At 45.9% G+C, this 13,172-nt stretch overlaps 1 protein-coding gene across 1 annotated transcript in view; it reads left to right on the top strand.

Moving 5' to 3' along the window:
* Positions 1-13,172, top strand: part of patj (PATJ crumbs cell polarity complex component) — a gene marked incomplete at its 3' end in the record, with an annotated part of 330,847 nt that overhangs the window by 316,728 nt on the left and 947 nt on the right. Inside the window, 1 exon segment of the mRNA XM_084311517.1 lies at positions 3,794-4,216. Within this exon segment, the coding sequence (XP_084167643.1) occupies positions 3,794-4,216 (423 nt within the window).

Here is a 13,172-nt window from a genome sequence, read left to right as displayed (position 1 = left end):
ACACACACACACACACACACACACACGTGACGGATCCTCTGTCATGGTATATCATGTGTTCAGGGTTATAAATTATGTGCTTGGTATCCATCAGCTCCAGTCCTACTAAGAGCTGCCTGCTCATTGCTGCTTAATCACCCTTTACTCCCCACCAGAGACACGTCGAGAGCGACGACACTATCCGTCTCCTTCTCCTCTTCTCGTTCAACCCTGCCGTCACTAATGATGGAGCCAGCCGCCGTCCCTCATGCGCGGCACAATCTAATTTGCTGAGACACAGCTTTGGATGTTCATACCCCCCCCCCCCCCCCTCCCCCAGCCCCCCCCCCCCCCCCCCCCCCCATCCTGTTATCGCTACAACAGCTGGCGACACTATAATAAACCAATCCTAGTGTGAATTCTAACAGCCGAGACATCACCGAACCACATTTAGTTGGCAACACTTCCGCTGTGTGTGTGTGTGTGTGTGTGTGTGTGTGTGTGTGTGTGTGTGTGTGTGTGTGTGTGTGTGTGTGTGTGTGTGTGTGTGTGTGTGTGTGGAGATATTACCAGCGGGAATTGACCTGGAAATCATCAACAGTTGTGATTGGAGGATCAAGAAAAGAGGGCGGGGTTTGAGATAGGTCAATTATCATATCAAAACTGCCATGACAGCAAAAAACCTGGTTAAGAGAGAGAGGGGACTAAATCAATGGCTCCCATTTGTGTGCTTAGAGATGAGCTAACTAAATACCTAAGGACTGGCGAGGGGGGACACGTGTTCTTGGCATGTGTGCGGTGCACGTGCACGTTGGCATTATGCTGTGACTTAGCCAGAAGAGCCTTTCAAACAGCAGCAGCAGGGGTAATTGGTGGATCAGATTAGCGCAGGGGTGCCCACTGCCCAACCTTTTTTGAACCAAGATCTACTTTTTTATTTGCCACCTAGCCGAGAGCTACCAGCCCAAATTTGACCTACTCTCGGCTAGTATTAGTAGTAATAGTAGATTAATAATACCCATTCAATATGCACATGGCATATAATATTTTCTGTCATGTGCATTATTGGATGAGTATATAATATAATATGATATTTTATATATCATTTGTAACGGTATAGTGTAGGAATTACAAGAATGACAAGAATGTTATTAATGAAATGAATGAATATTATCAAACGGAATTGTTTCTGTATACACATTTATAAAACGATCAAGGCATATTTAGCAATTTTTTTATGCGTTCACATGCGTTTTTTTTAAGAATAAACAAAAACGAGACTTAATGGGAAGGGTGTGCTTGTACATTTGAACATAGTTCCATGATACGTGGCTGCGTTGTGCTGAGAAAGAGGCGCAGATCCGCTTCTACTCTGAGGCGAGATCTGCATTTATTTTTTATTAATGTCAGAGCCGAGAATCCCGCTTCACAGAGGTATGTTGACGCAAACGGGACAAGCTTTTTCAGCGCAGCATTACACAGCACTGGGTAGTCGTTCCGGACTGATATCCAGAACTTTGCGAGGGCCTGTCCAGTGAACTTGACTTTCAGTAGCTCGTCACAAGAAACATCGATCAACGCCTCCTGCTCAGACAGTGGGAGGCCTGTTTGCGAGCGTCATGCGCAATGAACGGATCTTGGATCCAGTTGTTCAAATTGTCCGTGCTCTTTCTTTCGGGGAAATAATTCCAAAATTGATCAATGTGGCTAGTAGGGGTGTAACGGTACGTGTATTCATCCCGCCAATTTACGGTACGGCCGTCACAGTGCGGTACAACGCAGCCATACGGAGAATACGCCCCACAGCGCACACACACGAGTCCCACATGCAGGCACTCGTGAGGTCCGTGCGAGAACAGCGCGCGGCACACCGAGAGCCTTCAGTTCAGAGCAGGTGAAAGTGCACGGAGAAAGGCACGTTTACATTGGAACAGCTGCAGGGTCATTACAGTTTACAGTTTTCTTTCGTTTTCTTGTTCGCCCAATAACGTTAACCAAATGAAACCAATGGAAAGAAACACACACGCGTCGCCGACACACACACACGCGCACCAACAAACACATCAACATTTTCCCCCGCGGACTCACAGGCGCACAATCAAATTAAAAAAAATAAACATACTTTTCCGGACAGATCATCTGAGCTCCACTGTGTTAAAATGCAAATAATCCTCTGCCATTGGTGTAATATGTCATCTGTTCTCTAGTATTCAGTCTCGTCGTGAAGTAAAATTCTCTCTAGAAGTGAAACCGAAAGCAAGGATAAGTTTAAAGGGGCAGTAAGCAAGTGGATGCCTGAACACAGAATGACACCAGTATCACTGACTACCACGGCAAGCCTACATAAAATTATTCTATTTAATAATAATAATTATAATAATTATCATAAATATAATATATAAAAAAGAAAAAATGTAATGTTACATTTTTTTATATTAAAAATAATTATTATAAATATTTTTTTTCTGTTGTACCAAACTCGTACCGAACCGTGACCCCAATACCGAGGTACGTACCGAACCGTGGCTTCTGTGTACCGTTACACCCCTAGTGGCTACAGATGATGGGCTTCAAATCACCGTTTTAGATTCAGGATGCTTAGTTTCCAAGTGCCGCTGTAATTTACTTGGTTTAAAGCTCTCGTTAGAAAGGATCTCGTAACACAAAACGCACTGTGGTCTCGGGTCATCTTCTTGGCCAGTCCAAGTAAATCCATATGCCAAGTATTAGGATCATAACTTCTTTTACTCTGTTTCATAGTAGTTCTGGTATCGCTACTAAATTCTGCCTTTCTCTTGCCTGCATTTGGAACACACGCACGTGACGCGCCGCTTCTGACAACAGACCTATCCATTGTGAGTGTCCAGGTTAAATTAATCAACTTTATATGCTTGGCCTGGAAAGCCCCCCCCCCCCCCCCCCCCTGGAAGTGCTTTAGTTACGAGACAGTGTCGATCACAAATATCTGAGTACACATTGACTCACAAAAGACCAGACGATATGCTTCCGGGTTGGCCGACCGTCCATACTAACACAATTGGCAGTGTTAGCGGGTGGGAAACCCGGCAAGGGTGGGTCCTGGTCGTTGCGCACTCTACCCCCTACCGTCGGTCCGGGAGGGCGGAGACTATCACATGCTTCCTCCGACACATGTGTAGCCAGCCCACCGCTTCTTTTCACCTGGCAGCGCGGACTCTCACTGGGAGAGTGTAACGTGTGGAAGGTCACACTACCTCCCTCCAGATCCTTCCCTCGCTGTGCAGGCGCCCCGACCGAACTGTAGGAGTCACTGTTTACAACGACCAGGACCCACCCTCGCCGGGTTTCCCACCCTCTAACACTGCCAATTGTGTCAGTATGGACGGTCGGCCAACCCGGAAGCACCACAGCTGGATTCAATCCCACTGTCTCTGTGGTGGTAGACAGACGCTTAGTCCGCTGCGCTACCCGGCCGCCCTATAAATGTATGTTATGGCAATTCATGATGTATTTTTGTAAGTTTGGGTCCCGGGGAAACACCAAATTTCTCTTTTGGGTCTCGAGCTGGATCAAGGATGTACTTAGTTAAATGGGTATTGGGGATTAATTAAGGGAATCTGGGATGGTAGTATGTTTGGGGGGGGGGGGGGGGGCATATAATTCCACAACTGTATGGTTGAATATACTATAGTAGTGAACTGTATGTATTGAATGTAAGTTGAATCTGTGAAATCTAGATTGAGACCAGGCTCAGCTTTAAACAAACCAAGCCCAGCAGAGGCCCTACTTCCACCAGGCCAGGCCCAGGCTTCAGCAGAGGCCCTACTTCCACCAGGCCAGGCCCAGGCTTCAGCCGAGGCCCTACTTCCACCAGGACCAGGCTTCATCAGAGGCCCTACTTCCACCAGGACCAGGCTTCATCAGAGGCCCTACTTCCACCAGGCCCAGGCTTCAGCAGAGGACCTACTTCCACCAGGACCAGGCTTCAGCAGAGGCCCTACTTCCACCAGGACCAGGCTTCATCAGAGGCCCTACTTCCACCAGGCCCAGGCTTCAGCAGAGGACCTACTTCCACCAGGCCAGGCCCAGGCTTCAGCAGAGGACCTACTTCCACCAGGCCCAGGCTTCATCAGAGGCCCTACTTCCACCAGGACCAGGCTTCATCAGAGGCCCTACTTCCACCAGGCCCAGGCTTCAGCAGAGGACCTACTTCCACCAGGCCAGGCCCAGGCTTCAGCAGAGGACCTACTTCCACCAGGCCCAGGCTTCATCAGAGGCCCTACTTCCACCAGGACCAGGCTTCAGCAGAGGCCCTACTTCCACCAGGACCAGGGTTCAGCAGAGGCCCTACTTCCACCAGGACCAGGCTTCAGCCGAGGACCTACTTCCACCAGGACCAGGCTTCAGCAGAGGCCCTACTTCCACCAGGACCAGGCTTCAGCAGAGGCCCTACTTCCACCAGGACCAGGGTTCAGCAGAGGACCTACTTCCACCAGGACCAGGCTTCAGCCGAGGACCTACTTCCACCAGGACCAGGCTTCAGCAGAGGCCCTACTTCCCCCAGGACCAGGCTTCAGCAGAGGCCCTACTTCCACCAGGACCAGGCTTCAGCAGAGGCCCTACTTCCACCAGGACCAGGCTTCAGCAGAGGACCTACTTCCACCAGGACCAGGCTTCAGCAGAGGACCTACTTCCACCAGGCCAGGCCCAGGGTTCAGCAGAGGCCATACTTCCAACAGGACCAGGCTTCATCAGAGGCCCTACTTCCACCAGGACCAGGCTTCAGCAGAGGCCCTACTTCCACCAGGCCCAGGCTTCATCAGAGGCCCTACTTCCACCAGGACCAGGCTTCAGCAGAGGCCCTACTTCCACCAGGCCAGGACCAGGGTTCAGCAGAGGCCCTACTTCCACCAGGACCAGGCTTCAGCAGAGGCCCTACTTCCACCAGGACCAGGCTTCAGCAGAGGCCCTACTTCCACCAGGACCAGGCTTCAGCAGAGGCCCTACTTCCACCAGGACCAGGCTTCAGCAGAGGCCCTACTTCCACCAGGACCAGGCTTCAGCAGAGGACCTACTTCCACCAGGCCCAGGCTTCAGCAGAGGCCCTACTTCCACCAGGACCAGGCTTCAGCAGAGGACCTACTTCCACCAGGACCAGGCTTCAGCAAAGGCCCTACTTCCACCAGGACCAGGCTTCAGCAGAGGCCCTACTTCCACCAGGACCAGGCTTCAGCAGAGGCCCTACTTCCACCAGGACCAGGCTTCAGCAGAGGCCCTACTTCCACCAGGACCAGGCTTCAGCAGAGGACCTACTCCCACCAGGCCAGGCCCAGGCTTCAGCAGAGGCCCTACTTCCACCAGGACCAGGCTTCAGCAGAGGACCTACTTCCACCAGGACCAGGCTTCAGCAGAGGCCCTACTTCCACCAGGACCAGGCTTCAGCAGAGGCCCTACTTCCACCAGGACCAGGCTTCAGCAGGGGCCCTACTTCCACCAGGACCAGGCTTCAGCAGAGGCCCTACTTCCACCAGGACCAGGCTTCAGCAGAGGACCTACTTCCACCAGGACCAGGCTTCAGCAGAGGCCCTACTTCCACCAGGACCAGGCTTCAGCAGAGGACCTACTTCCACCAGGACCAGGCTTCAGCAGAGGACCTACTTCCACCAGGACCAGGCTTCAGCAGAGGCCCTACTTCCACCAGGACCAGGCTTCAGCAGAGGCCCTACTTCCACCAGGACCAGGCTTCAGCAGAGGACCTACTTCCACCAGGACCAGGCTTCAGCAGAGGACCTACTTCCACCAGGACCAGGCTTCAGCAGAGGCCCTACTTCCACCAGGACCAGGCCCAGGCTTCAGCAGAGGCCCTACTTCCACCAGGCCAGGACCAGGTTTCAGCAGAGGACCTACTTCCACCAGGACCAGGCTTCAGCAAAGGCCCTACTTCCACCAGGACCAGGCTTCAGCAGAGGACCTACTTCCACCAGGCCAGGACCAGGCTTCAGCAAAGGCCCTACTTCCACCAGATCGCAACAAAATGCCACCAAAGAAGAACAATGAGGTGAGATGAGGAGATTGAGGAGATAAAGAAATCGCTGAACTTCATGTCCGGTGAAATCACAACTATCTCCAAACCGCAAAAAACTGATAATTGACATGATGAGTGAAATCAAGGAACTCAAGAGGCAATGTGCAGAAAAGGACAAAGCAATGGTCCTCTTGGAATGCCGAGTAGCAGACATGGAGCAGTAATCCCGCATAATAAACAACGTCATTGTCAGTGGGTTGGAGACCAGGTCCCGGATCACATCATCAGTGGACGGCGGGGAACCCATCGAGCAACAGGTGACTGCTTTCTTCAACAACAAAGGCATTCCCGTCAACAACAACAACATCGAAGCGTGCCATCCTCTCCCTCGGAGAAACAAGGGAGATAAACCAGCCATAATAATCCGTTTCACTAATAGGAAGCATAAAATCGCACTGCTCAGACTAGGAAGAAAGCTGAAGGGAACCGATAGTGTATGTGAACAAGCATGGATATCCGCCATTTTTAATTAGCGGCCATTGCTGAATGATGATGATTGTAGTTATTTTGAGAAGAGGACATCCAGAGCTCTCAATGAGCGTTGGAATTTCGAAGAACTACACCTCCCAACGGATTCTAGCTGCCTTCAAGCAAATGACTTGTGTATGCATATATTTTTATTTCTCTTATTACTCGGGATTATATACCACAAAACTTAACGTTATTGGCATATAATGAAGCACAGTTAGTTTGTCTCCCCTATTGTGAACATTTAGCAACCATTCAATTTGAAATCAGTTTCAAAATGGCAGAGCTGTCGCAAGAATAAAAAACCTACTGTACATACAGTAGATTTCATTCTCTGTTCTTCATGCACGCCTGGTGATACTAAATCCAAATTGAACTCTGCCATTGGAAAGAGTAGATTTGGGCTGATCCATAGCTGTGCAAGTTGGCTATAATAAGGTCATTTATAGGCCTCATATTCTATATTCTATAATAATATTTCAAATTGCATGGGTCCGGATGGCATAATTCAGTACTGTATCTACAAAACCTTCTGTTTAATCATCTTCCCTTTATTCATTTCCTTAGATTTTTTTTTGTACACGTGATCTCAAGAAGGTACTGAACGGGGGTGCTCCAGTAGCACACCATGTTACCGCGCTGCGTCGCGGGACTCCGTGCTGCGTCACGGATCTGGTTGACTCCGAGTTCGATTCCCGGACTCGCCGTCATTTGCCGAATGTCTCCCCCTGCTCTCTCTCCCGTTTCACCCTACAACTGTCGGTCATGCTTGACCAGAAAAGCGATAAACGCTAAAAAATAAAGTAAAAAAAAAAAAAAAAAAAAAGTACTGAACGAGCTCAGTTTTTTATGTCGGGTCATTTTTAGCATGGTGTTATTCACTGTCAAATATGTATGTATGTGTATTTCAGTTCGTAGAGTGAATCTGTGGAATGGTTTGAGTGTGGAATTAAAACAAAGCACAAATATAATTACGTTAAAAAACACATAAAAGGATTATATCTCAGAGGTCTATGGAGGCGTTATGGGCCTGTGGCACAGTGGTTAGCCCTGCTGCTTCACAGCAAGAAGGTCCTGGGTAGAGCCATATGAAATCCGCGTTCACGGAATCGCGGAATTGAGCAATAAAAATGGAATCAACAAAAGATTTATAATTTTTTTTTTTTTTTTTTTTATGTTGTGGGACTTGTACAGCACTTTTTTCAACTTTGTCAGTGCTGTAAAGTTTTAATCTTAGACAAACAAAACACTTTGCTTTCATGAAATATTGTAAGCCGTCATTTGAGGCTTTATAAAAGCAGCACAATGAACACAAATCTGTCAGTGCCGAGTCCGACCTCATCTTAAATAACAAACAGCATTGCTTGTTGTAGTTAACAAAGAGAGGCAGAGTTGATTTAGCAAAATAAATAAAAAATATATCATTTTTTTTTGTATTTTATTTTTTTATTATTTTTTAAACAAACATATAAACAAACATGACAACACACGATACAATATACAAGCATTAATTGTCAGGGCACATCCAATGAGATCACCTTTTGGTTAGTTGTTTTATATAAGATATACCCATAATACCTGTTATCTAAAAAAAAAAACCCTACACACATATGCTCAGCTCGAACCCCCCCCTCCCGGACCCCACCTTGAGAAGTACCTCCACTATCCCTCGCACCTAACCAGACACTACCATTATAAGCTAGCTTTTATTCTCTCCACCACTTCTAACCACATTGACATTTTGGATTCATTGAGACCCAGAATTCTTGCTGTAGATATTTCATGGTAAATTACATCGAGATATGTAAGAAACCAAACTTTACGGCACATTTTTTCCGGTTGAAACCAGCGTGATGCGATCAGCTTTTTGGCTACTGTGATACCCGATAAAACCAATCTCTTTATCTGTGGATTCACTGCAAACTCAAAAACATCATTCAACAGCAATACCGAGGGGTGTACAGGTATATTCCAAGATACGAGTTTTGATATTTGTTGGGTCACATCTTTCCAGAATGCCTTAACTGGTGAGCAGTCCCAATACATGTGCATAAATGTCCCTTCGTCCCCATTTGTACATTGGGTGCATTTGGAATCTTGTTTGAGCCCCATTCGGCACAGTCTTATAGGAGTCAAGTATGTCCTGTGAATATAGTTAAGATTGATTTGTTGATGATCCGGGTTCCTTGATGTAAGTCGGACATTTGCCCAGGCTCCTTGCCAATCAAAGTCATTTTCCAGGTCTGGTATATCCCTCCTCCAGACAGAGTCAAGTTGGAGGGTTTCATACGAGGACGTTAGTAATTGATGATAAAATTCTGAAACAAAACCTCTCGATGTCTCTCTTGAGTAGAAGAATTTGTGGTATCTGTGGTGTTCAATTGGTCTGTCTAATGGAACACCGTGAGACTTCAAACATAGCTCTAACTGTTTGTGAAAAAGCCATGTGGACTTGGTGAGATTAAATTTTTTGCGTATTTCTTTATCACTACAAAAACCCTGTTTGTTAAAAACATCCCCTAATGAGTGTATGCCTTGCTCTTCCCATATAGGGAATCTTATAGGTCGTTTTCCAATTAAGAGAGCATTGTTATTGAATAAGGGAGTATGATTGTGCCATTCTTGTGGGTTAGGATTTTTTTTTTGTGATTCACGCCATATCCGGATCGCATGAGTAATTATGGGGCCAAATTTTCGTTCACAGTGCTTGATTGGTAGTTTAGTGTATGCTATGTCCTTCAGTCTATGTGGGGCTACTATGTTTTCTTCTATTTTTCTCCAAGATGCTAATGCTTGGGAGTCAAACCATGTTGTCAATGGACTTAATGAGTACGCCTTAAAATATAGGAAAAAATCTGGAAATGCCATGCCACCATCTGCTTTATTTCTCTGTGCGGTGGATCTTTTTATACGTGGTGGTTTGTTATTCCAAATAAATTTGTATGTGGAGGAGTGTAATCTTTTCCAGTAACCCTCTGGAGGGGGTAACGGTAGCATTGAACAGAAGAAGTTGATTTTAGGTAGTACATCCATCTTAACTATTGATATCCGTGCTTGTACTGTGTTCTTAAGTTTTGCCCATCTATCAAGGTCGTCTTTGATTTTGTTTTGGATTTTTGTGTAGTTGTGCTTCACCGTTTGTCTTATGGTAGGGAATATTTCCACTCCCAAGCATCTGAAATGTTTTACCATCGGTATCTGTCCTGGGAGGGTTGTATCTTTTTTTGCAGGGGTGTTAAGTGGAAGGAAAGCCGACTTCGGCCAATTTATCTTAAATCCCGATAAATCACCAAAGTCCTCAATCAACTTGAGCAGATGAGGCAATGTGGTGTTGGGGTTTTTCATGAACAATATTACATCGTCCGCATATAAACAAATTTTTTGTTGTGTGCCCTTGATTACGATAGGTTCTATGGATTGGGATTGTCTTATATATTGTGCTAAAGGCTCTAATGATAGATTGAACAGTCCGGGACTAAGAGGACAACCCTGTCTGGCAGAGCGTGATACCGGAAATATTTCAGAGATGATTGTGCCTGTTGTAATCATGGCCGATGGGTCTTTGTATAATACTTTAATCATATCGATGAATCCTTTTCCTAACCCCATCCTTTCTAGCACGACCATTCCAGCCTGTCAAAGGCCTTCATAGCATCCAGGGACAGCATCGCCTTAGGTATGGTGTCCTCCTTGTCGGCATCAAGTACGTGCAGTATACGTCTTATGTTCTCAGTGATCAGGCGGCCTCCTATGAAGCCAGTTTGGTCCGGGTGAACTAAAGACGTCATATGCTTTTGTAATCTGATGGCTAATACCTTAGAGTACAGTTTGATATCTGTTCCGAGGAGGCTTACAGGTCTATAACTACCGCACTCGTTGGGGTCTTTGTCTTTTTTAAGGAGGACTGTTATGAGTGCAATATTGTCAATTTTATGGAAGTTCCCCTCCTTGACTGAGTATAAGATCATATTTAGTAATAAGGGGCCAATTATGTCCCAACAAGAAAGGTACATTTCTGATGGGAAACCGTCTCTTCCTGGAGCCTTAAAAAAAATTAAAACAAAGCACAAATATAATTACGTTAAAAAACACATAAAAGGATTATATCTCAGAGGTCTATGGAGGCGTTATGGGCCTGTGGCACAGTGGTTAGCCCTGCTGCTTCACAGCAAGAAGGTCCTGGGTAGAGCCATATGAAATCCGCGTTCACGGAATCGCGGAATTGAGCAATAAAAATGGAATCAACAAAAGATTTATAATTTTTTTTTTTTTTTTTTTTTATGTTGTGGGACTTGTACAGCACTTTTTTCAACTTTGTCAGTGCTGTAAAGTTTTAATCTTAGACAAACAAAACACTTTGCTTTCATGAAATATTGTAAGCCGTCATTTGAGGCTTTATAAAAGCAGCACAATGAACACAAATCTGTCAGTGCCGAGTCCGACCTCATCTTAAATAACAAACAGCATTGCTTGTTGTAGTTAACAAAGAGAGGCAGAGTTGATTTAGCAAAATAAATAAAAAATATATCATTTATATATATATTTTTTTTAATAATCACATTTTATTTTCATATTCGAATCCCATGCCCATCGAACGAAGCTTCGAAGCTTCGAAGTATTTAAGACAGCCCTATTAAATGGACTGTTATATCTTATTAAATTGTGGACATTTATTCATTCCCACTTATTAGACACTATTTCTGATGGTAAAATGAGCGTACAAAGCAAAATACAGAATTCCGAAATATTAAAACGGAAAAAACGGAATTTGGAAAAAAATAAAATGGAATTTGGAAAAAAATTAAACGGATTTCATATGGCTTTAGTCCTGGGTTCGAAACCCATCAGGGGGCCTTTCTGTGTGGAGTTTGCATGTTCTCCCTGTGTTCATGTGGGTTTCCTCCAGGTACTCTGGTTTCCTCCCACACCATAAAGACATGCATGGTAGGCAGGACTACAGATGAAAACTAGCTCATTAGCTAACTCTGGCACATTTACATTGATGTGGAAACTGAAGATGTTGATTAACGTGCACTGTCCCTGGGCAAAAAATAAATACATAACTTAACTTAACTTGTGTTGACCGCTTGAGCCCTGGCGTCGAGGTTTCTTAGGCCTTGTCCAGACGAAAACAATTTTGATCTTTTTCGTTTCGTTTTCATTTAAAAAAAAAGGTTTCCGTAAAAATGAAAACGTCTCAAGATAATAAGTGCGTGCCACAAATTTACAAAATAAATGTCTTTCCTGTTTTAGACGTCGCTCTTTTATTTTGAAAACCCCTGACCGGAAGTGTTGTCGTTGTTTTCAATAACTTGAGCTACCGTAACGTTAGTTTTCCAAAGGAGTGGAGCGAGAGACAGAGGCCGCGGCTCAAACTACCTGTGTTGTATTAAAGTAATTGATTGATGTTTAACTTGTCCCCGTGTCATTTCGACTAGCAAAACGTTTGTTGTCTGTATTTAACGTTACCTCAGGATACCACTGTCTATTGTATTTAGTTGGTTAGCTATTTAGCTAATGTTGATAGCATTTTGAATAGCATCAATGCTAGCTGGCTGGCTACAGCTTTATTTACTAAATTATGGAGGCTTTTTAATCGTCAAGGTAAGAGAGGATTTGTCATGATCAACTGAAGGCGTATGCTATGGAACACTATGTGCTTGGCTAGTACTTTTTTTGTTGGCTGAGTTTGCATGCGGATTAAGGGAGATGTCAATCTGTTGTCGACGGTGGTAGTACAGGGGCAGTACATTTAGCTGTAAAAGCCTTTGATCAGGCTCAATAGCTTCTGTAACACGAACGCAACCACTCTGTACGATGCCATTGTTGTTGTGATGTGTTGGCTGAGTTTGCACACGCAGGTTAAGGGAGAGGTGGGCTATCGCGTCATCGGTTCAGGAGAAGACGCGTATCGCTTGTAAAGATGGTGACACAAGGGGGGGCGTCTTCAGAATTGCGCACTCTGAGAGCCGGTCTCAGAAAGTGGCGTCTTCAGGCTCCCAGAACGCAGTTCCGTGTGGATGAAAGGTGCATACGATCAAATACTTTGACTGATACGACAGAAATCGGTTTAGTCTGGACATGGCCTTAGGTGTCCGGCGGCAGGAGGAAGTGGTCTGTGTGCGTCCACACCATCTGTTGCTTCCTGCTACAGACAGCCAGGTGTTAGGTCTTCGCTCTCCCTCTACCCCCCCAGACCTGGATGTATCCCACCTTGCTTCTTTATCTCCCTGTCCCTCCATCCATCTCTCTCATCTCCATTCTCCCTTTCAGTTTCCCTTCACACCTCGTGCCTCTACCCGCTCGCCCCTCCCCCCTGTGAGTCGTTATTGTCTTTGCCCAGTAAGTGACCCTTTTCCAATTACCGTTAATGTGTTTCCCTTCCCCCCCCCCCCCCTCTCCCTTCCTCAAGGTTAGGCGAGTATTGGGGGCGAGGCAGACAGGATTTATAGGTCAATCAATCTGTTGCTTCCCGCGCACGCCAATTGTCTGACCAAGGAAAAAATCCAGCAATCTGGCTTCTCTTGACAAGGTCATATAGATGGCGGAGTTATACGGGAGTTGTTTGCGAGAGGGAATGCGGAGGTGCACGTGCGTCATGGCACTAACTTACGGGGGTGTGTGGAGCGATAGGTGGCGCGTCGAGACTCATAAAGTGACA

This window comes from Notolepis coatsorum (genome assembly GCF_963971535.1).
Source record: "Notolepis coatsorum genome assembly, chromosome: 3".
Lineage (NCBI taxonomy): Eukaryota > Metazoa > Chordata > Actinopteri > Aulopiformes > Paralepididae > Notolepis > Notolepis coatsorum.
This window is presented reverse-complemented; position numbering and strand designations above follow the sequence as displayed.